The following is a 25,362-nucleotide window of genomic DNA, read 5'->3' on the forward strand; positions in this document are numbered from 1 at the left end:
AATAAAATCCACCATTAGACAATTTCTCCTGCACACCCTCCATAGTTTGGGAGGCTTTGAGGGGGCAAGGGGCGAGCTATTCCTGGCACAATACTCAGCCTCTGCTGTTCTTGTAGTTACAGTGTTGATATTGCTGGTCCTGTTGACCCTGCTGGATAGCACTCAGGAACAGGAGCCCAGGCTGAGTTTTTTTTTCTTTCATAAGAACAAAACAATTAGGAGCAGGAGTAGGCCATTCGGCCTCTTGAGCCTGCGCCGCCATTCAATGAGATCATGGCTGATCTTCTACCTTAACTCCACTTTCCTGCACTGTGCCCATATCCCTTGATTCCCTTAATATTCAAAACTCTATCGATTTCTGTCTTGAATATACTCAAAGACTGAGCCTCCACAGCCCTCTGGGGTAGAGAATTCCAAAGATTCACAACCCTCTGAGTGAAGAAATTTCTCCTCATCTCAGTCCTAAATGGTCGACCCCTTATTCTGAGACTGTGACCCCTGGTTCTAGACTCCCCAGCCAGGGGAAACATCTTCCCTGCATCTACCCTGTCAAGCCCGTAAGAATTTTGTACGTTCCAATGAGATCACTTCTCATTCTTCTAAACTCGAGAGAATATCGGCCTAGTCTGCTCAATCTCTCCTCATAGGACAATCCCCCCCATCACAGGAATCAGTCTGGTGAACCTTCGTTGCACTCCCTCTGTGGCAAGTATATCGTTCCTTAGGTAAGGAGACCAAAACTATACACAATACTCCAAATGCGGTCTCACCAGGGCCCAATACAATTGCAGTAAGATGACTTTACTCTTATACTCAAATCCTCTTGTAATAAAGGCCAACATAACATTTGATTGCTTAATTATTTGCTGTATTTGCATGTTAACTTTCAGTGATTCGTGTACAAGGACACCAGGTCCCTCTGAACACTAACATTTCCCAATCTCTCACCATTTAAAAAAGATTCTGCTTTTCTATCTTTTCCCCTTACCTACTCGAGAGCCAGTGAGCCCCATTATAGTGCAGCCTCCCCACCCAACCGGCTCAGCACAGACCGGGGATCGAAGCTGGGACCTCGTTTGTCTGTGCGGCTCAGGACGTCTCTCTCTTAAGGCAGCTAACTTGATCTATTTTGCAATGTAGATTAACTTGACCGACTCGGACATCAGTGTTCAGGACGGAGCAACTTGCCGCTCACAATAGGGAACTAAAGGTGCGATTTATTTATGGGGGGGGGGGAATGATTAACGAACTCACGGTGCAACAGTTTCAGAACTCTCAACAAGTTGTGAGCACTGGGCCTGCTACTTGTGGTGCCATTGACTCGGAGTGTGTGATGTACTGGCCATGGGGGTTGAGACTAGAATGTCAGGTGCCAGCAGCTACTAAAGGGCTGCTGATTGCCCTTAAAGTGCTGACATTTGTTTCTGTAAAAAAAACCCTAATCAGTTGAGGTACTTCAGTAGCCCTTGGAAATGCTTGGCCTCTGGAGGGCCAGGCACTGGGAGTTGTGATTACGAATGGAGGCTCCTAATAGGAGAGGGCTACCCGGGAACAAAACTGCGTTGCCTTCCCTGAACTCTCTGCCGCAACAGGGTGCTGAGCAACTGCAGCAATGCCCAGACCTCCCAGTGCATTGTGGGGCTATGGCCTGATGTCAGTAATAGCTGTGTACGGTTGGTACAGAGGGTCCCAGCATACTAGGCACTGCTCACTCAGCATACTGGGTGTCGAGCAAGCCTTCGCATCCAGTGGTACTGATCCTGGCATCAAATACATTGCAGCAGTTCCAGCCCCAGCTTATTGGCCTCATTTCCATGGTTCACAAGACAATTGGAGAAGAAGGTGGCCATTCAGCCCATCTTAATGCACCCATCCTCAAAGACCCTAAATTTGTTCTGTTGTCGGTTTCTTCCTCCACCACTCTGTTCATGACTCCATTCAATGTCTTGATCACTCTTCGTATGAAGATGACCCTCCTGATATCAATCCTAATATTCCTGTTTACCAGTTTGAACCTTGCCCTACACTCTCATTAATTTAAATCAGATGAACCTATTGGCCATCTTTAATACCTCTATACAGTCACCTCTCAGGTGCTCCTCTTCCAGGTTGAAAAGCTCCAGGTCTCTCCCATCTTTTCTCATAACACAAACCTTTGCCACTGAAAATCAGCCTCGTGGGTCTTCTCTGTATTCGCTCTCGGCCTTGAAAGCCACCCCAGTGTCTTGGTGACCAGAACTGACCGTTTGATCACAAGTTCCTCTGACTTGTGTTGCATAGCTTGGGCAATGTCATCATCATAGGCGGTCCCTCAAAGCGAGGTTGACTTGCTGCCACGCCAAAAATGGATGAGTTCACAGGTGGTTCAATGAAGGACCCGAACTACATCTTCAAGGGTGGAAGATGCCTGTGCGTGGATTTTTTTAACGTGGGGTGACCTTTGCACACCAACCACCACACGGGCTTAACAGAGCCAGGTCTTGGTCAGGCAAGGATTACCCAAGACGACTGGAGACCAGCTCTGCTGCACAGACTTATCGCAGTGTGGGCAGGCTCGTGCTGCTCCTGGGCCCTCTCCTCTTCTGGGCCCCGAACTCGCACCTCCCCTGGGCCCCGATCACATCCCTCTACAGTCTCTCGCCACTCCTGCTGTACCTGCCAACGCTCCAATCACCGACCTGGACCTTGAAGACGTCCCTCTTCGCTGCCGTTGCCCTCCTGTACCAGCTCGCGCTGTACCTTGCCATGGTACACTGCCATGCTGCCCATGGCCACCGCTCGCCGCTCCTTTTATGGCCCGACCTGCCGCTGATGGTCTCTCGCAGGTCGGGGCCTCCACGCCAGGGCAATGCAGCTCAATATTCTCTAAGTGGTGTGGGCTGCTGCTCTACATTGGTTGGACATCATGAGCATTGAGTCTACGAAGATCCTCAGGATTTTTGCGACTTCCTTAACTATTTCAGTACCATTTCTGGAGAACGTGTTGCTCAGTTTTCCCCTTCCTGCGTGCAGTGGATTGCTGCACCTGTTTGCATTAAATGAGTCATCTGCTGTTGCTCTGACCATTTACAGGTTCTCTCCGACCAATTTAGTAATTGCTGTTAATAATCCCGTAAAGTCACGTCTCTGAACTTGGTCCAGAGTGTCCCGCTGGCCGGCCCCAAATTTCCCAGCTGTTTTTATTAATAATTCTCTGGTATCAATTTCAGAAATATACTCCAAATGGAAACACATCACAGAGGATTATTAATGATTAAAACAGACCCAGACAAATGAACCAAACATGCAGGTAGTTGGGTAATTCAACGCGATGCTCTGACAGACTTCCTTTGCATCCAGTTATTCACCACAGAATTCGAAACAGAAGTATGCGTGCACTTTCTTCCTCTCAAAGCCAGATGGAAACGACTTCTTTCCAAACGATATTTTATTCCATCTCCAAACTGTAGGAACAAGAGAGTGTTGTGTGCTTGTAAGCCATGTGGGTTTATTGCTTAATCTCCAGCAGTCCCTCGACTTGGCAGTTGCTGAATCTCAGTTTTTGGCAATCTGCTCCTATCCCCAGAGAGTGCACATGAGCAGAAAATTGGCTCTGAGGTTTATAGCGAGACTACCAGTCATGCTCCTTGTTAATCAGGCTGGGTGGCAGATAAGTGGGTAACTGTAGAGTAAGGATATTTATTTTATCCATTGACTAACGGATGGGAGGAGCCAAGGAATGCACCTTGGATTTCTTATCTCCGAACTCTGTGATTAAAACAGAGCTTTAAAAAAAAACTTTTGTGAAGCTCAGCCACAGTTCCAGGATTCTCTCAAACAACAACACACATTATAGATGGAAGCCTGAGGCTTCTCCGCACTGCCGCTCCACATTCCACACAAACACACAATATTGTTGGCCCAATCACAAGCGCGCAGGTGTGAATCTGTGGCCACACGGGCAAGTGAGGAAGCAAAGGCATCACGAGAAGGTGAAATCAAAATATTTCATTACACACACAGACACAGGTACAGATACACACACACACACACACAAATACACAGATGCGTGCGGGGATACATACACACGCAGACACACATGCACATATAGATACACACACGTGTTCACACCGCACACACAGATACACGCACACAGATGCATATATAGATACACACACATGTACACACCGCGCACACAGATATGCGTGCGGCTATACACACGCAAACCCAAAGCCTCCCTCCCTCCCTCCCCTCCCAATTTAAAAGAAGTTCTGGAAGAAATCGTTCCTGCATCAATGTGGTATTTCCATTTTTCACTTTGAGTGACCCTGTCAATGAATGAGCAATTTTTACAGTTAACTCTTTCCCACTAGGAGTTTGGTTGAAATTTCCCAAATGTAGTTCACTTGGGACCTGTCCAAGGGTAGACTTTCACCAGACTATCAGCCTTGAAGATTGTCCATTCAACGCTTGGTCCTCAGTTCTATGTTCCAACCAATTGTCATGAAAACCCATCTGGTTCACTAATGTCCTTTGAGGGAAGGAAATCTGCCATCCTTACCCGGTCTGGCCTAAATGCAGACCCACAGCAATGTGGTTGACTCTTAACTGGCCTCTGAAGTGGCCCAGCGAGCCACTCAGTCGTATCAAACCGCTACCTGCGGCTTGAGATGGTCCATCTCCATCTTCTCAGAACAACTAGGGATGGACAATAAATGAGGCCTTGCCAGCAACACCCACATGCCGAGAATGAATTTTAAAAAAATGGTATGCACCATATAGGTGTTGGCGGTTCTTCTGTGAGGGTCTGCTGCTGGCGAGATCTCATTGGTCGATCTCAGACAGTGTTATAACAATGTAACCCAAAATCCTCGACTAATCCTTAAATACACAGAGTCTCCATACTGGAAGCGGAGCCTGATAAAAGCACCCCCCATTATCTCCACTGCCTTGCACCTTGCTGCACAGCATCCCATCCCATGGGTACAGAGGAGATTTCCGAGGATGTTGCCTGGACTGGAGAATTTTAGCTATGAGGAAAGATTGGATACTCTGGGTTTGTTTTCTTTGGAATAGAGGAGGCTGAGGGGAGACCTTATCGAGGTGTATAAAATTATGAGGGGCCTAGATCATCATAGGTAGTCCCTCGAAATCGAGGAAGACTTACTTCCATTCTAAAAGTGAGTAATCAGGTGACTGTACAGTCCAATATGGGAATTACATTTTCTGTCATAGGTGGGGCAGACAGTGGTTGAAGGAAAGAATGAGTGGGGGCCTTCCTCCACTTTGGGAGGTCTTAGGCCAGGGATTCCCATGTGTCGGTGAGGATGTTGCATTTTATCAGGGAGGCTTTAAGGATGTCCTTAGAAACATAGAAACATAGAAAATAGGTGCAGGAGTAGGCCATTCGGCCCTTCTAGCCTGCACCGCCATTCAATGAGTTCATGGCTGAACATGCAACTTCAGTACCCCATTCCTGCTTTCTCGCCATACCCCTTGATCCCCCTAGTAGTAAGGACTTCATCTAACTCCTTTTTGAATATATTTAGTGAATTGGCCTCAACAACTTTCTGTGGTAGAGAATTCCACAGGTTCACCACTCTCTGGGTGAAGAAGTTTCTCCTCATCTCGGTCCTAAATGGCTTACCCCTTATCCTTAGACTGTGACCCCTGGTTCTGGACTTCCCCAACATTGGGAACATTCTTCCTGCATCTAACTTGTCTGAACCCATCAGAATTTTAAACGTTTCTATGAGGTCCCCTCTCATTCTTCTGAACTCCAGTGAATACAAGCCCAGTTGATCCAGTCTTTCTTGATAGGTCCTTGAAACGTTTCCTCTGCCCACCTGGGGCTCGCTTGCCATGTAGGAGTTCTGAGTATAGCCTAGATAGAGTGATCGGACGGACCTATTTCCGTTAGCAGAGGGGTCAACAACCAGGGGGCATAAATTTAAAGTAATTGGTAGGAGGTTTTGAGGGGAAATGTTTTCACCCAGAGGGTGGTGGGGGTCTGGAACTCACTGCCTGAAAGGGTGGTAGAGGCAGAAACCCTCATCACATTTTTTTAAAAACTTGGATGTCCACTTAAAGTGCCGTAACCTCCAGGGTTACGGACCAAGAGCTGGAAAGTGGGATTAGGCTGTATAGCTCTTTGTCGGCCGGCGCGGACGCAATGGGCTGAAATGGCCTCCTTCTGTGGTGTAAATTTCCATGATATGATTCTATCCTGTCCTCTCCTAAGCCCCTGCTAATGTTGTGTAATCAGCTATTAGGAGCAGGAGTAGGGCATACGGCCCCTCGAGCCTGCTCCGCCACTCAATACGATCATGGCTGATCTGATCATGGACACAGGTCCACTTCCCTGCCCGCTCCCCATAACCTCTTGTCATTTAAGAAACTGTCTATTTCTATCTTAAATTTATTCAATGTCCCAGCTTTGTGAGCAGTGTGAGAACAACCTCAGTCATGTCCCACCACCCCACCCACAGATTGGTTTATAGTGAAAAACAAACTGGACTCATAAACGTTCTTTGTGTGCCTTCTGGTTCTCAATGTGCGGAGGCCACTTGACCCACCAAGCCCACCATTCCCACTGACCACATGCTATCTGGGCTACTGTCGACTTTCCTGATCTCCTGAGGAAAGGGTCCGTTAAGTTTCTCGCAGTCCGACCAAGCCATCCTGCGAATCCCACCATAATTCCATCGTACACACTCAGCCCGTTGCTTTACACACTTCCATGCAACGTGGAGCCACTAAGTTGCGCACAGCAGTCACCCATCTCTCTCTGCCCCAACCCCTGTAACGAAGGCCACTCATGGCTTTTCAGCTTTCGCAACTGTTGCGTTTGCAATAACTCAATAGGCTTAGTACCGTGAACTCAATCAAGTGCGACTCTACTTTATTAGCTCTCAAAGTGAGGATTAAACTTGGAGGCTTTCTTTATATACAAGGACTGCACGTGTGTGTCTGTGGCCCAATGACCTCTGATGGTCGCTCCCCCTGGTGGCAGGTAAACCTAGACATAAATACATTACATAATTCCCCCCCAAGATCTTGGTATCAGTCCTATTACAAATTGAGACGGTCCGGGGCTTTCCGCTCCATAGTTGATCATCTCAGTTCAATTCCATATCTGGGTGAGCTCTCCGAGTCATTCATGACTTGAGGCTGGGTAGCCGATCTAATGGGAGTGGCAGTGTCCATGTCGGGGATTGAAGGTCCAGATTAATTGACAACAACAGGGTCATCTGATGGCCGAATATGAATCGGTTGGTCTTCAAGCTGTCCGGTTCGTCTGTGTACCACAATTTCGTCTGATCAATGCGCTTCCTGCATGTTTGCCCATTAGTGAGCCTGACAATAAGCACCCTGTTACCCTCCTTGGTCATAACAGTGCCAGTGACCCACTTGCGGCCTTGACCATAATTTAGCACATACACAGGATCATTAATAGAGATGTCGCGTGACATGACAGTTCGATCATGATACCACTGCTGATGTTGACGTCTGTTTTCGACATGATCGTTAAGATAAGGACGGACAAGCAAGAGCCTGGTCTTGAGATCTCTCTTCATCAACAGTTCAGCAGGGGGGACCCCAGTAAGCGTGTGGGGTCTCATCGTGTAACTAAGCAGTATGCATGCCAAGCGAGTCTGCAAAGAACCGTGAGTTACGCGTTTCAGCTCTGCTTGATGGTTTGGACGGCCCGCTCTGCTTGACCATTGGACGCGGGTTTGAATGGTGCTGACCTATGTACTTGATACCATTGAGTCTCATAAACTCTTGAAACGCCAAACTCGTGAAGCACGATCCGTTGTCATTCACAGCAATGTCGGGCAGACCATGAGTGGCGAACATGGCATGAAGGCTTTTCAGTGGTGGCTGTGGATGTGTTGGTTGACATGATTACACATTCTATTCATTTGGAATACACATCCACCACCACCAAAAACATTTTGGCCAGGAAAGGACCCACGTAGTCGATGTAGATCCTCGACCATGGTTTGGATGGCCGCGACCACAGACTTAGCGGAGATTCCACTGGTGCATTGCTTACTGCATGCAATTGTTGCACTGATGCACATATGACTCCAAATCAGAGTCAATGCCAGGCCACCAAACGTGAGACCTGGCAATGGCCTTCATCATCACAATACTGGGATAGGTACTGTGTAAATCCCTTACAAATCTCTCCCTGCCTTTCTTGGGCATAACACGATTAGCCCATAGCAAACAATCAGATTGAACGGATAGTTCATCTTTGCGACGGTTGTAAGGTTTGGTCTCATCACACACTTCCCTGGGAATGGCCGACCAATCATCACTAAGGACACAATACTTTATAACTGATGAGATCGGATCCTGGCTGGTCCAGATCCTAACTTGTTGAGCAGTGACAAGCGACCCTTCACTCTCAAAGGCATCCATGACCAACAGTAGGTCTGCTGGCTGTGGCGTTTCCACCTCCGGCATGGGCAATGGTAAACGGCTCAATGCATCGACACAATTCTCGGTGCCAGGCCTATGGCGAATGACATAATCCACCTCTGGATGCAGGACAACGCATTGGTATTAACACCTCTATGCTCTGAAAACAAATATATGAGCGGCTTGTGATCGGTTTCAAGCTCGAAACAAAGCCCAAACAGATACTGATGCATCTTTTTAACCCCATATACATAGGCTAAAGCTTCTTTCTCTACCATGCCGTAGGCACCTTCCGCTTTAGACATGCTTCTCGATGTGTACGCAACGGGTTGTAGTTTGCCTGACTTTGTAGTTGTAATTGGATTGTTGGAGCACGCAACCAACCCCATGTGATGAAGCATCACAGGCCAATACTAAACGCTTGCACGGGTCATAATGTACCAGCAATTTGTTGGAACAAAGCAGATTTCTAGCCTTCTCGAAAGCCCTGTCTTGAGATACACCCCAAACCCAGCCGTTGCCTTTTCTGAGCAGCATGTGCAGAGGCTCTAATAATTTGCTCAATTTAGGTAAGAAATTACCGAAGCTGTTGAGAAGACCAAGGAACGAACGCAGCTCCATCAGATTCTGGGGTCTGGGTGCATTTTTGATGGTCTCTGTTTTCGAGTCCATAGGCCTGATGCCGTCTGCAGCAATCTTCCTTCCCAGGAATTTGACTTCCAGTGCCATAAAGACGCACTTTGAACGTTTCAGCCTAAGCCCCACTTTGTCCAGACGACGTAGAACCTCTTCCAGGTTGTCCAGGTATTCGGCAGTGTCACGACCTGTGAGCAGAATGTCGTCTTGGAACTAGGGACGGACTTCAGTAAACTCTTCATGTTTCTCTGAAATATGGCTGCAGTCAAGCGAATTCCAAAAGGACACCTATTGTAAATGAACAGCCCTTTCGGTGTATTGATGCACGTAAGTTTCTTCGACGATTTGACATCAGACCCAATCTGGTGAATGACTTTCCCCCGGCTAGCGTTGTAAACAGGTCAGCAGCCTTTTGGTAACGGGTACTGATCCTGTTTTGAAATTCGGTTGATCGTAACCTTGTAGTCTCCACAAATCCTGACACTGCCATCGGTCTTTAGCACAGGAACAATGGGACTAGCCCATTCGTTAAATTCGACCGGTGAAATTACCCCTTCATGTTGGAGTCTGTCCAGTTCGATTTTGACCTTCTCCCTCATCATGTACGGAACCGCCCGAGCTTTGTGATGGACAGGTCTTGCATCTGAGTCCAGGTGGATCTGCACCTTGGCTCCCGTGAAGTTGCCGATGCCCGGTTCAAACAGCGAGGGAAATTTACTCAGCACTTGAGCACACGAAGCGTTATCCACCGATGACAAAGCTTTAATATCGTCCCAGTTCCACTTAATTTTTTCGAGCCAACTCCTGCCATTGGACCATTGCCTGGAATGATCCACAGTGATAGATCATGAACCACCCCATCGTACGACACCTTGACTGCTGCACTGCCAATCACTGGTATGAGCTCTGGTGTAGGTACGCAATTTTGCATTTACTGGACTCAGCTTGGGTTTCATGGCCTTGGTGTCCCACAGCTTTTCGAAAGTTCTCTGGCTCATAATTGACTGACTCGCACCCGTGTCTAATTCCATAGATACCGGCACGGTGTTTAATTTTACTTCAATCATTATCGGTTGGCTCTTTGACAGGAACGACTGTACACTATACACTTCCTCCTTGGGTATCTCGGGTTGCATTGCTCCGGATCGGTCATCATCATGGTGTGTCGCAGCATGCTTGCTGAGCTGCGGACATATCCACCGAAGGTGCCCCATTTTCGCATAGCCTCTACAAATATGCTGCCTGAAACTGTGCCGATGATTGCCCCATAACGCCAACAGGGTGAAATTGGATTTGTGCCCACTGGCGGACTTCGAGTAGCTACAGGTTTTGCAAACACAGTCGGGTAGGCCCTGCCAGGTGCAGCTCTGCCAACCGACGACACAATCTGGTGCACAGTACTTACCGTGGAGTTCCGACTCTGCAAGGATATCTGCTTTGTACTATCGACCGTGGTCAGGCAAGCCTGGGCGATCGTGATGGCCCTGCTCAGATCCAGCGTCTCTGCAGCCAGCAGCTTCCGCAGGATCACCTCATGGTTTATGCCTATTACAAAGACGTCGCACAGCATGTCTTCTAACGTTCCAAACTTACACGGCCCAGCGAGACGTCTTAGGTCGGCAACGAATTCCGCCAGGTCCTGGTCCTCAGAACGAACATGCTTGTAAAAGCGATATCTTGAGATAATGATGCCTTCTTTAGGTTTGAGATGGTCCCGAATCAGAGCACACAATTCCTCATATGTCTTTTCCATTGGACATGCAGGCGAGAGCAGTTAATTTGAGGCCATAGATTTTTGAACCGCAAACCGTGAGGAAAACCGCCCTGTGCCTAACTGCGTCAGCGTCTTCATCCATCTTGTTGGCCACGAAGTACTGGTCAAGGTGATCTGTAAAATCCTCCAAGTCTTTTCCCTCCATGAATAGCTCCAGGATTCCAACGGTGCTCTTTTTTTTTTGTGCGTGAAAGTTCGTATTGTGCCTCGTCGCCAAATGTTGTGTATGCAATAACTCAATAGGCTCAGTACGTGAACTCAATCAGGTGCGACCTAACTCTACTTTATTAGCTCCCAAAGTGAGGATTAAACATGGAGGCTTTCTTTATATACAAGGGCTGCACATGTGTGTCTGTAGCCCAAAGACCTCCGACGGTTGCTCCCCCTGGTGGTAGGCATACATACATTACAGCAACAAAATGGCCTTTCTTGCGAAGAGGATGGAATATAAAAGCAGCGAAGTTTTGCTACAGTTATATAAGGTATTGGTGAAGCCAACCTGGAATACTGCGTGCAGTTTTGGTTTCCAAATTTACGAAAGGATATACTTGCTTTGGAGGCAGTTCAGAGAAGGTTCACTAGGTTGATTCCGAGGATGAGGAGGTTGACTTGTAAGGAAAGGTTGAGTAGGTTGGGCCTCTACTCATTGGAATTCAGAAGAATGAGAGGTGATCTTATTGAAAGATATAAGATTATGAGGGGGCTTGACAAGGTGGATGCAGAGAGGATGTTTCCACTGATGGGGGAGACTAGAACTAGAGGGCATGATGTTAGAATAAGGGGCCGCCCATTTAAAACCGAGATGAGGAGAAATTTCTTCAGAGGATTGTAAATCTGTGGAATTCGCTGCCTCGGAGAGCTGTGGAAGCTGGGATATTGAATAAATTTAAGACAGAAATAGACAGTTTCTTAAACGATAAGGGTTTATGAGGAGCGGGCAGGGAACTGGAGCTGAGTCCATGATCAGATCAGCCATGATCTTATTGAATGGCGGAGCAGGCTCGAGGGGCCATATGGCCCACTCCTGTTCCTAGTTCTTATGTTCTTATGGAACATGCAATTCCCAAAACACCAGTAGAAATTCCCGGAATGCTACATAATAAAAATGGAATTTAACTCCCTCAGATATCATCTAGCAGTGATCCTGTTTACAGGGAGCAGCAACCTCCTTTGCATTCTTGGTGGACAAGGCTTCTGCTTTCTGTTGTCACAGAGAAAGGGATGGAATCTCAGAATGTGATTCTCAAAGCACCAGTAACGATCTTGAAATCCCATGAAATAGAAATGGATTTGTTCAGTCAGTGTAAAGCAGTGACCTTGATTATAAATCTCAAGCCCATCCCCTTCCCCCAATTCCTGAATTGATACAGCATCACCCTGTTTAGCCGGGATTGCACTCCACATATCCACCACTCCATGTGGGAGCAATACACTCCTTTTATTTGGACTTGAACATTTATCTCGTTCTTTACCTTCCCTCTTTTCTCTGCCAACTTCCTCCCCCGCTCCCTTTCCTCTCCGCTCTGCTCCTGAACTCGTTGACTCTGCGCTGAGGTGCCATTCCACAGACACCAGCCCATCCCAAATCCGTTCCTAGTGGCCATTGTCTATTGTGTGATCCTTGACGCTGGCTGCCTGCGGGATGCTCTACCTGTCCGAACACATGGAGGAAGACTGCAGGGGAGAAGGCAGGCACTCGAGGAGGTGCACCTACCCACAGAGCCAGCGAGCACCTTCTTTTAATATTTGTGCAGCCATAAATCTAAGAGGCCCTTCCACGTCAAGTCTAATTGTAGCTTTTGAAATCTACCCAGAAACATTTGGATGCAATCCAAAAAATGCGTTGTTTTATTTAAATCAGTGACTTTAACTCTGGGCTCGTAGATCAGGGGACCCAGAATACATCTAGATTTTTCACAGGGGAAAACACATGCTTGTTTATGTGTTTTTAATTTGTCATTTTTTTTCCCCATCTGATCTGATGCCTTAAGTGTCATCCAAGTTGTCAGTACAAAGACTTTGGACTCCTCACTGAGCAGCAGTTAGCAGTTCCTGTGGGGCTCGAACTTTGAATGTTCTTTGCCTGTCGAGCAGTTTTGGAGCTATGTCCTGCCTGGACCAGGTTTTTAAATAAACTGTGACTAAAATTGGCCTTGTGCAAACATTTGTTGACTTAAACTCCCTTTGCAATGCAGTATTGAGAAAAAAAATCTACAGAAACGTTGAACCGATTTTGCTCAATGAATCCCAATGCTCCAACCTCTTACAAGACATTGCTGGGTTTAGTGACGCGACACAACTGACGAGCGCCCCTGGTGTCTCAGTGAGTAACTGCACCCTGTGCTGTGGTTATGACCCTCGTTGACTAGTTAAGCCCCTCATTTCATCTCTAGTTCATGTTGTGCTGCACATCTCACCCAGAGGAGCAATGAGTTACTGTACTTGGCCTCACTGGCTGTGCCCCAGGGAAGGAGAAAAATGTCAGCTAGCATTCCAGCACTCCTGCTAGGAAGTATGATTGTGCGGAGAACCTAGAACCTGAAAACAATGCACACACAAGTACACACACACATACAGACATCCACACACAGGTATACACACACGCAGACAGACGCACGCACACACAGATGCACACACAGATACACATGCACACAGATACAGAGTTTAGAAGAATGAGAGGTGATCTTATTGAAATGTACAAGATTCTGAGGGGGCTTGACAGGGTGGATGCAGAGGGGATGCTTCCCCTCGTGGGGGAATCTAGAACTAGGGGGTATAGTTTCAGAATAAGGGGTTGCCCATTTAAAACAGAGATGAGGAAGAATTTCTTCTCCGAGGATTGTAAATCGGTAGAATTCTCTGCCCCAGAGAGCTGTGGAGGCTGGGTCATTGAATATATTTAAGGTGGAGAGAGACAGATTTTTGAATGATAAGGGAGTCAAGGGTTACGGGGAGAGGGCGGGAAGTGGAGTTGAGGCCAAGATCAGATCAGCCATAATCTTATTGAATGGCGGAGCAGGCTCGAGGGGCCAAATGGCCTACTCCTGTTCCTATTTCTTATAAAATAAATGTTGACAGTTTGCAAGTGCCAGATTTCGGCGCGTGTGCATCGCGGGCTGAAAACCAACACATGTCGGGGTCTCTACGGATGCGTGGGCACATCGTACACAATTTTTGCCCCAATATGTTTTGTTTCTCATTTTCTTGGAATGCTTTTGTTTATTAGTTAAAAGTACAGAGTTACTCCTGACAACGCCCAGAAGCTGCCGGAAGCTGGGCAAATTAAAAAGATAGCTGGCAAATTTAAAAACGAACGTTCACAACGGCTTGTGTAGCTCTGTGGCAATGAAGTCACATCAACTCTCGGTTAAAACACATTTTGCTCCGGAGTTGAAAGGGGACGTGACAATTTTAGAATTGTAAAAATCTAAATGTTCATTTAAAGAGACGTGCGGGGATACACCTGTTTACACTGTTGCCATCACGCTAGGCTGAAGTCAATTGATGGAATCCGTTGATTTACAGGAATCATGAGGGTTAATTTTGAATCAGTGCCCCCTCCACGTGTCAAATGCAGCTTAAATGTTTTCAACACGACGTGAGCGGGGACTGAGATCTATATCACTTGTCAGGGCTGTCAACATGGGAGCTGTGAGGAGAAATGTCTAATCAGAAACACTGAGGCAGATCACAATCCCCTTTCAAACGGCTCATACCTGACTAAACAATTCTACAATTCAAATCATTAATAAATTAAACTACAACTGAACAAAATATATTTTTTTTATCCGCTACTTAATTCATCATTTTGGGAAGTCCGGCAACAACAAACAAAAGAAACCCACTGGGACTGCGCATGTGTAACTACTTCCGGCTCGTTGGCAGCAGTCGTGTCTATAAATGTATTGGAGGTATGAACAAAGGTTGTTGGAGGCGGAAGGTCATGTGATGAAAGCTCCAGGACTACGAGCAGCCAGGGATACATAGAAACATAGAAAATAGGTGCAGGAGTAGGCCATTCGATCCTTCGAGCCTGCACCGCCATTCAATGAGTTCATGGCTGAACAAGCAACTTCAGTACCTCATTCCTGCTTTCTTGCCATACCCCTTGATCCCCCGAGTAGTAAGGACTACATCTAACTCCTTTTTGAATATATTTAGTGAATTGGCCTCAACAGGTTTCTGTGGTAGAGAATTCCACAGGTTCACCACTCTCTGGGTGAAGACGTTTCTCCTCATCTCGGTCCTAAATGGCTTACCCCTTATCCTTAGACTGTGGCCCCTGGTTCTGGACTTCCCCAACATTGGGAACATTTTTCCTGCATCTAACCTGTCTTAAACCCGTCAGAATTTTAAATGTTTCTATGAGATCCCCTCTCATTCTTCAATGAAAGAGCTACAGAAATCCCAGAAACAGAGTGTAAGCACCACAGACTGTTTGTCAGGGATTCCGCAGCTCTTCTGCTGAACTTGCACAAATTTGTAAATTCAACCCATTACAATTACATTTAAAATCGGCTTAATTTTATGTATTACCAAACACAAACTTCTTTTATTTGTACTAGATGGCTTTAATAGAGCTCCACCTGGTGGACTACTAGGGCAATGCAACTATTGATGTAAATAATAAAAGGGTCATGTGGCAAAGTCACATGATAGGTTTTCTGTCGGAGCCATCTTGTGTGTAGTGTGTTTTTTGGTGATGTCATAAGAATATATCGCAATGACCATCACCCTACACAGCACCAAGAGAACTGCCATCGCCTGCTGGGAAACCATCGGCCAGCATCCCATACTCTTGGAATGTGAGCACTGTGAGTGTTTACCCCTCTGCACCTGATCTGGTTGTACCTCTTTACAGCCACAAGTAATGAAAGTGCGTTGTATGTTTTCAGATCTTCAGACCCAAACGTGTCCTGAAGCAGAGCGGTTGGTGAGTCTGCCGACCACTGATGAACTAGATGGATATTCCAAAGGCAGAGATGACCCTCATCACCAACAGCATCCAGGCCTACATGCACATCAAATGTAAGTATCTGGCTCCTGCATCTGCTCTCTGCATCCCAGAGACTGCACCTGAATGTCCCAAGGCACTGTTGGCCAAATCGCAAGTCCATAGGTTGAATCTGTGGGCAAACGGGCACTTGGGGAAATGATGAGGACACAAGAAAGTGAAGGCAAAACATGTCACACACACAGACAAACACACACACTCTCTCACAGACAGACACACACAAACACATCCCCCCACACACACACATCGACACACACTCTCACGCACATCCACAGGCACACACACATCGACACACACACTCACACCTTATGTACTTTCACTGGGCTGGGTTACAGAACTTTAACTGCTGCTCATTTCCTTAAAGCTGGTAAACTAATCTCTCTCGGTGGGTCAATGGGAAATCAATGTGCCTGGTGTGTTTTGACACTGTTATGCTGATCAGGCAGACCCTGTGACGTGCTGAGTCAGCTACAATAGGTCCGGGCATCATGGTCACCACGATGATTGACCTGAGTGTACCTGGGCTCGGACCGATAGTAGCTGACTGGGTTTCCTGTTCCACACCTCTGTATGGTGACCTGGTAAGTGCGCGAGTGTGTGGCGATGTTGGATAAGGCAACATCAAAAAAAGAAAGACTTACATTTCTGTAGCGCCTTTCACAATCTCAAGATGTTCCAAAAAGCTTTACAGCCAATGAAGTACTTTTGGAGTGTAGTCACTGTTGTAATGTGGGAAACGTGGCAGCCAATTTGCGCACAGCATGCTCCCACAAGCAGCAACATGATAATGACCAAATAATCTATTTTAGTGATGTTGGTTAAAGGATAAATATTGGCCAGGACACCGAGGGGATTTCCCCCTGCTCTTCTTCAAAATAGTACCATGTGATCTTTTATATCCACCTGAGAGGGCCGACATTTAACGTCTCATCCAAAACAAAGCACCTCCGACAGTGTAGCCCTCCTTCAGTACTGCACTGTGGTGTCAGCCTGGATTATGTGCTCAAGTCTCTGGAGTGGGGCTTGAACCCATGACCTTCTGACTCTGAGGCGAGTTTGCTACCACCTGAGCCACAGCTGACAACAGATCAGGAATGCCCACATAGCCTCCTCTACAACATGATGTCCGAAAATCAGTAGGCTGTCTCCCCAGTGTAGGGGCTGTGATGAGCCTGCCGAGAATCCCCCCTCCCCCCTCACCACGGCCATGTATCTGGGCTCGGGGGAAGGAGGGGGCTGCCGGAAAAGTGGGACTGGGCAGCCTGCCAACACTAATGTAAGGGGGACCACGTGAGGGGGGACAATTTGCCCACCGAAATGGCAGTTGTTGGGGTAAAAAGAAGACTTCTCTTCCTCGAGGTGGGCTCCCTGACGTAAGGAATCGCCGCCCGCCCGTATTGTATAGCGATCACGGAATCACGCAGACAAAACCTTGGTTAACCGGTTTTTATTCGAACATGCTCGGGAAGATTCCGATGAGCACTTCCCAGAACAACAGTTTGTAATGACAGTTGTACATATTCTAAGGTGTGTGACCCTCCTACAAACCTATCGATTGGCCGGCTGCTATCAGTGAAGTTACATTAATTTATTGAATCTTATCAGACTGGCTCTGAGTGATTCTTTCCCACCTGTCCATCTCCCATCATATGTCACCCTTCTGGAATGTGGTCAACTTTGCCTCAGTTCCTCATGGCGTGTGAAGTAACCTTGCTTCCCAGGTTTTGCTATCTTGTTCCCAAACACCTGCTTTCTTATCCTGTTCCCAAGAGAACTTCAGTCATATAATGTCCTAGTTTCTCCTGAGATTCAGATGCTCTTACAATCTGTGTTCCCGAACCTTTGTGTCCTTGTTCTGTGAATATGTACGCTTCCATGAGTCTGTACTAAGGTTAATCCAACGGATGGTTCATTAACCATCAGGCATTGTTGCTTCCCTCTTCTTAACCCAATATAAGCGAGTGTATGAGCGTGCTTTACATACATAAGCGAGTTTTACATATAATCGGTAAATATTACAATCCCTACCAAAAGACAGAGGAACTCCTGATTCCTCAGAACGTCCTAATACTGATAAACCCTTTTAATCAGGGCCACTTTACGTGTCCGATCAATTCACTACCTTCAGTATCCCCATTCGTGACCCTTGGTCTGTCTCCATTCTGGTGACCGTTTTTTATCCCCTTACAGCAGCTTATTTTTTGGAGGGTCCCACATCCACTGCTGAGCTGGTCGATATACCTCCCCAATGTACTGGCCACTCAGTAAACCCAGGCCCAAGGTAAGGGAGCTCTCGGCCTTGGGTTACCCCCCCCCTCCCCCCCCCTCCCTCCCACACCAACATAAGGAGGTGGCATGCTTTGGATGGACAGAGGGACCCCCTGGGAATTCAGCCATAAAGGCTGAGTCCTGGCCTCTTTCCTGGGCCTCTCGAGACCCCCAGGTGCTCGCCGGAAAGGCCTGCTCAGCTTCCGGGGGCCTCCATTTGCTGGCACTCGCACCATTGAATGGCGTTTGCTCCCATTTCTCCGGTTTTTTTTCCTCCACGGATCTTCCGACCAAGTCACCGTGGACAATCGGGAGAACACCCCCTCCTCTCACCTGCGCAGAAATCCAAGCCCTTACGCACGGGGAACTGAGCAAAATGTAATGGAGAACAGCTGGCTCTCTCGGTGGCCAATCCCTAACTCGCAGAGGGGAGTGCAGGAGAGGGTGGAAATGGAAACGGGGTTTGAATCGGAACAGTTGCAATTTGGAATGAGACACGTTTCAGTCGATAACGCTGCCAAGTTTCGAATGAGCTTCAGTCCAAACCATACGAAAGTCCCATAATTCAGCAGTAAATTGGCCCTCCCACCCGTAAAGGCCACGAAAGGGGAATGGAAATATCATTGTTGCAGTTTGAGGAATTCTGGTCAAACTGCCAAAAGAATTTACTGCCCATTTGATCCTGAAATGCTGCTGTACTGAGGAGTGTGTCCTGCTGTATCAGTAACTCCCTTTAGTACCGAGAAACTTAATGAACTCTTAAGTTACAAGGAGTCTGAAAGGGTATTTTACCCTGCATCGCATGCACATCAAATCTGGTGGCACTTCCTGATGCAGAGACTAGCTGCAAAGTCATTGGCATGTAAAGTCTGCCATTCCCCAGCACTGCTAACCATTGGCGGCGAGAGATCGTGGCAGATGAGCGGCGAGAGATCGTGGCGGAGGTGCGACGAGTGTTTGTGGCGGAGGAGCAGCGAGAGATCATGGTGGAGGTACGGGGCCCAGAAGAGCCGAGGGCCCAAGGGTCAGCCCACACTGCAATATATGTGTGCGCACTAGGTCTGTGCAGCAGAGCAGGTCTCCAGTCGTTCTGGTTAATCCTTGCCACTGGATAAAGGCCTAGCTCTGTCAAGCCCTTGTGGTGGTTGATATGCAACGGTCACCACACGTTTTATAAAAAAAAAAAAAAAAAAATGCACGCACAGGCATCTTCCACCCCCTCAATTGGAGTTCAGGACTGGAACATCGGGTCCTTCATTGAAACATCTGTGAACCCATGTGGAAGCAAGTTATCCTGGTTCGAGGAACTGCCTGCGATGATAACTATTGGGAATGTACGGAGTGACACAGTATACAAACAGGCCCAGTTCTCAACTTGTTTCCAAAAGATGAAAGGCTAGTGTTCTAACTTACTGAGGCATTGAGTCCCTCATTGTAGCAGTACGGTAGTGACCTGACCCAGCCTCACACTCCAGGTCCCTTCGGCCAGCCGGCCGGCCCGACCCAACGACGGGCTGTACCTGCCCTAGGTCATTAGGGGTGAACACTGACTGGGCTGTAGACTACTGACTTGCATTTTAGAATCTTAATCACATTTTAATTAACTGTTAATCTACTTTTAAACTTTTAATCAACTTGAGAAACTTTTTAAATCATTTTGAAAATTTTTTTAAACTTTTAAGCAACTTGGAGAATTTTTCTTTTGAAACCTCCGGAGAAACTTTTAAATAACTTTGGAAAACTTTGGAAGAAACTTTTAAAACATCCGTCGGATCTCCAGCGGATAACTGACCTTCCTAATTCCTTCCCCTCAACCAAGCCTCGGACCACCTACCATCAAGGGCGCTACTCGGCGCCGAGCTCGCGGCCAACATCTCACCGTAGGCTCATTGAGCAGTGCCAGGTCTCCAGTCATCTTGGACCCCCTTGTCACTGGACCAAGACCTAGCTCTGTCAAGCCTGTGTGGTTGCAGTTGTGCAGCGGCCACCCCACATTAAAAGAACTCACACACAGGCATCTTCCACTTCATTAACATGAATTTCGGGACCTGGAACGTCAGGACCCTCATGGACAACTCCAACAGCGACAGGCCGGAATGCTACACTGCCATAGTTGCCCGGGAACTTAGATGCTTTGACATCGACATTGCCGCCCCAAGCGAGATCCAGCGGGCAGGGGAAGGCCAGCTCAAGGAACAAGGTGGAGGTTACACCTTTTTCTGGAAAGGAAAACCAGAGGAAGAATGTCACTGCCATCAAAAATGAGCTGGTTGACCGCCTCAAAGACTCCCCCTGCGGGGTTAACGAACGCCTCGTGACTCTCCGACTCACCCTATCCCGGAACCAATGCGCCACAGGCATCAGTGCGTACGCCCCAACACTCGATGCAACGGATAAGACCAAGGAGGGTTTTTATTCCAACCTCGAAACATCCCTGTCCCATGGGCGACAAATTGATCCTCCTCGGTGACTTCAACGCCAGGGTCGGCAAAGTCACAGCCCTCTGGGGAGGCATGATTGGCACAGAGAGGGGGGTAGGGAAAGCCAACTCCAGCAGTACCCTACTCCTGACAAAATGTCTAGAACATGAACTCCTCATCCTGTTCCACCAGAGGGACAAATACAAGGCATCGTGCCAACACCCTCGCTCCAAACACTGGCACCTGCTCGACTATGTCATCGTCCGAGCCAGGAATCGCAAGGATGTGCGCATCACCCGTGCCATGATAGGAGCTGACGACTGCTGGATGGACCACCGCCTAATCCGATCCATCATCGACATCAACATAGTCCCAAAGCGGAGAGGACAGCAGAAGCAGTGCTGCAAAAAAGTTAATACCGGGGCACTTAAAGACCCAGCTAAGAGAACCCTATACAGCCAGCGCCTCACAGCTAGCCTGGCGTGCCTTGATGACCCTGAGATGCTGAATGCCCACAGTGCTTGGTCTGCCCTCCAGGCCTCCATAACCAATGCCTGCAAAGAGACAATTGGTCACTCATCCAGAAAACACCAGGACTGGTTTGATGAAAATGATCAGGTGATCCAAGAACTAATAGATCGCAAGCGCAGAGCATTTCTGAGCCTCAAGCAACAACCCAAATCTGGAGCAGCAAAGCAGCTTACAGACGGCTCAAGGCTGAGATCCAACAAAAAACCCGATGGTGGTGGATGGAGAAAGCACAAGAGATACAACAACTGGCCGACAGCCACGATATGCGAGGATTCTTCATCGCAGTCAAGGCTATCTACGGTCCAAACACCCAAGGCCCCATCCCACTGCTGGCCAAGAACGGAAAAACATTCATCAAGGACACAAAGACTGTCAGAGCCCACTGGAAGGAGCACTTCGAAGATCTCCTCAATCGAGACTCTGCCTTTGAATCGAGTGTTCTCGACTCCATCCCGCAGCATGAGACCCGCCACCATCTCAGTGAAACCCCAATGTTGCACGAGGTAGGAAAAGCCATAAAACAGCTCAAGAACAACGAGGCTACGGGAGCGGATAGAATCCCTGCTGAGGTGCTAAAGTGCTAAAGTATGGTGGAGAGGTACTGTTGGCACGGATACATGACCTCATCTCTCTCATCTGGAGGGAGGCGAGCATGCCGGGAGATCTCAGAGGCAGTGATCGTGACCATCTTTAAAAAAGGGGACAAGTCCGACTGCGGCAACTACAGGGAAATCTCCCTGTTATCAACCACTGGGAAAGTTGTCGCTAGAGTTCTCCTCCATCGTCTTCTCCCTGTGACCTAGGAGCTCCTCCCGGAATCACAGTGCGGATTTCGTCCCCTATGGGGCACAACGGACATGATCTTTGCAGCGTGACAGCTGTAGGAAAAATGCAGGGAGCAGCGCCAGCCCTTATACATGGCGGCCTTTGACCTTATAAAGGCCTTTGACACCGTCAACCGTGAGGGTCTATGGAGCATCGTTTTCGATGCCCCCAAAAATTAGTCAATATCGTTCACCTGCTCCACGACGAAATGCAGGCTATGATCCTTACCAACGGATCCATCACAGACCCAGTCCACGTCTGGACGGGGTCAAACAGGGCTGCGTCATCGCTCCAACCCTCTTCTCAATCTTCCTTGCTGCCATGCTCCACCTCACAGTCAACAAGCTTCCCGCTGGAGTGGAATTAAACTAGAGAACCAGTGGAAAGCTGTTTAACCTACGCAGCCTCCAGGCCAGTTCCAAGATCACTCCAACCTCTGTCGTTGAGCTACAGCACGCGGACGACGCCTGTGTCTGCGCACATTCTGAGGCTGAACTCCAGGATATAGTCGATGTATTTACTGAGGCATATGAAAACGTGGGCCTTATGCTAAACATCCGTAAGACAAAGGTCCTCCACCAGCCTGTCCTCGCCGCACAGCACTGCCTCCCAGTCATCAAGATCCACGGAGCGTCCCTCGACAACGTGGACCATTTCCCATACCTCAGGAGCCTCTTGTCAACAAAGGCAGACATTGATGCGGAGATTCAACACCGCCTCCAGTGCGCCAGTGCAGAGCTAACAACTCTGAGTGAAGAAGTTTCTCCTCATCTCAGTCCTAAATGGCTTACCCCTTATTCTTACACTGTGACCCCTGGTTCTGGACTCCCCCAACATCGGCAACATTCTTCCTGCATCTAACCTGTCTACTCCCGTCAAAATTTTATATGTTTCTATGAGATCCCCTCTCATTCTTCTAAACTCCAGTGAATACAGGCCCAGTTAATCCAGTCTCTTCTCATATGTCAGTCCTGCCATACCGGGAATCAGTCTGGTGAACCTTCGCTGCACTCCCTCAATAACAAGAACGTCCTTCCTCAGATTAGGAGACCAAAACCAACACAATATTCCAGGTGAGGCCTCACCAAGGCCCTGTACAGCTGCAGCAAGACCTCCCTGCTCCTATACTCAAATCCTCTAGCTATGAAGGCCATAGAAACATAGAAAATAGGTGCAGGAGTTGGCCATTTGGCCCTTCGAGCCTGCACCACCATTCAATAAGATCATGGCTGATCTTTCACTTCAGTATCTCTTTCCTACTTTCTCTCCATACCCCTTGATCCCTTTAGCCATAAGGGCCACATCTAACTCCCTCTTGAATATATCCAACGAACTGGCATCAACAACTCTCTGCAGTAGGGAATTCCACAGGTTAACAACTCTCTGAGTGAAGAAGTTTCTCCTCATCTCAGTCCTAAATGGCTTACCTCTTATCCTTAGACTGTGACCCCTGGTCCTGGACTTCCCCAACATTGGGAACATTCTTCCTACATCTAACCTGTCCCGTCCTGTCAGAATTGTATATGTTTCTATGAGATCCCCTCTCATCCTTCTAAACTCCAGTGAATACAGGCCCAGTTGATCCAATCTCTCCTCATATGTCAGACCGGCCATCCCAGGAATCAGTCTGGTGAACCTTCGCTGCACTCCTTCAATAGCAAGAATGTCCTTCCTCAGACTAGGAGACCAAAACTGAACACAATATTCCAGGTGAGGTCTCACCAAGGCCCTGTACAACTGCAGTAAGACCTCCTTGCTCCTATACTCAAAACCGCTTGCTATGAAGGCCAACATACCATTTGCCGCCTTCACCGCCTGCTGTACCTGCATGCCAAATTTCAATGACTGATGTACCATAACACCCAGGTCTCATTGCACCTCCCCTTTTCCTAATCTGCCGCAATTCAGATAATATTCTGCCTTCGTGTTGTTGCCCCCAAAGTGGATAACCTCACATTTATCCACATTATACTGCATCTGCCATGTATTTGCCCACTCGCCTAACCTGTCCAAATCACCCTGCAGCCTCTTAGCATCCTCCTCGCAGCTCACAACACCACCCAGTTTAGTGTCATCTGCAAACTTGAAGATATTACACTCCATTCCTTCATCGAAATCATGAATGTATATTGTAAATAGCTGGGGTCCCAGCACTGAGCCCTGCGGCACCCCACTAGTCACTGTCTGCCATTCTGAAAAGGACCCATTTATCCCGACTCACTGCTTCCTGTCTGCCAACCAGTTCTCTATCCACGTTAATATATTATCCCCAATACCATGTGCTTTAATTTTGCACATATATCTCTTGTGTGGGGCCTTGTCAAAGGCCTTTTGAAAGTCCAAATACATCACATCCACTGGTTCTCCCTTGTCTACTCTACTAGTTACATCCTCAAAAAATTCCAGAAGATTTGTCAAGCATGATTTTTCTTTCAAAAATCCATGTTGACTTGGACCGATCCTGTCACTGCTTTCCAAATGCGCTGTTATTTCATCTTTAATAATTGATTCCAACATTTTCCCCACTACTGATGTCAGGCTAACCGGTCTATAATTACCCGTTTTCTCTCTCCCTCTTTTTTTAAAAAGTGGTATTACATTAGCTACCCTCCAGTCTATAGAAACTGATACAGAGTCTATAGACTGTTGGAAAATGGTCACCAATGCATCCACTATTTCTAGGGCCACTTCCATTAGTACATTGGGATGCAGCCTATCAGGCCCTGGCGATTTATTGGCCTTCAATCCCATCAATTTCCCTAACACAATTTCCCACCTAATAAAGATTTCCTTCAGTTCCTCCTTCTCACTAAACCCTCGGTCCCCTAGTACCTCCGGAAGGTTATTTGTGTCTTCCTTCGTGAAGACAGAATCAAAGTATTTGTTCAACTGGTCTGCCATTTCTTTGTTCCCCATTATAAATTCACCTGAATCTGACTGCAAGGGACCCACGTTTGTCTTTACTAATCTTTTTCTCTTCACATATTTATAGAAGCTTTTGCAGTCAATTTTTACGTTCCCGGCAAGTTTCCTCTCATACTCTATTTTCCCCTCCTAATTAAACACTTTGTCCTCCTCTGCTGAATTCTAAATTTCTCCCAGTACTCAGGTTTGCTGCTTTTTCTGGCCAATTTACATGCCTCTTCCTTGGATTTAACACTATCCTTAGTTTCCCTTGTTAGCCACGGTTGAGCCACCTTCCCCGACAGAGATGTACAATTGTTGAAATTCATCCATGTGATCTTTAAATGTTTGCCATTGCTTATCCACTGTCAACCCTCTAAGTATCACTTGCCAGTCTATTCTAGCCAATTCACGTCTCATACCATCGAAGTTACCTTTCCTTAAGTTCAGGACCCTAATCAGACTCGGGTGAATTTATAATGGGGAACAAAGAAATGGCAGACCAATTGAACAAGTACTTTGGTTCTGTCTTCACAAAGGAAGACACAAATAACCTTCCCGATGTACTAGGGTTCCAAAGG

At 47.5% G+C, this 25,362-nt stretch overlaps 1 protein-coding gene across 6 annotated transcripts in view; it reads left to right on the top strand.

The window, feature by feature from the left end:
• The window catches only part of eva1ba (eva-1 homolog Ba (C. elegans)), a 123,797-nt gene that overhangs the window by 90,749 nt on the left and 7,686 nt on the right, over nucleotides 1-25,362 (top strand). For all 6 annotated transcript variants that reach the window (XM_070899227.1, XM_070899229.1, XM_070899224.1 and 3 more), the window contains exon 3: nucleotides 15,715-15,847. In XM_070899227.1, the coding sequence (XP_070755328.1) occupies nucleotides 15,781-15,847 (67 nt within the window). In that variant the 5' untranslated portion in view covers nucleotides 15,715-15,780. The remainder of the gene's footprint in view (nucleotides 1-15,714; nucleotides 15,848-25,362) is intronic.

This window comes from Pristiophorus japonicus, chromosome 14 (assembly GCF_044704955.1).
Source record: "Pristiophorus japonicus isolate sPriJap1 chromosome 14, sPriJap1.hap1, whole genome shotgun sequence".
NCBI classification, from domain to species: domain Eukaryota; kingdom Metazoa; phylum Chordata; class Chondrichthyes; family Pristiophoridae; genus Pristiophorus; species Pristiophorus japonicus.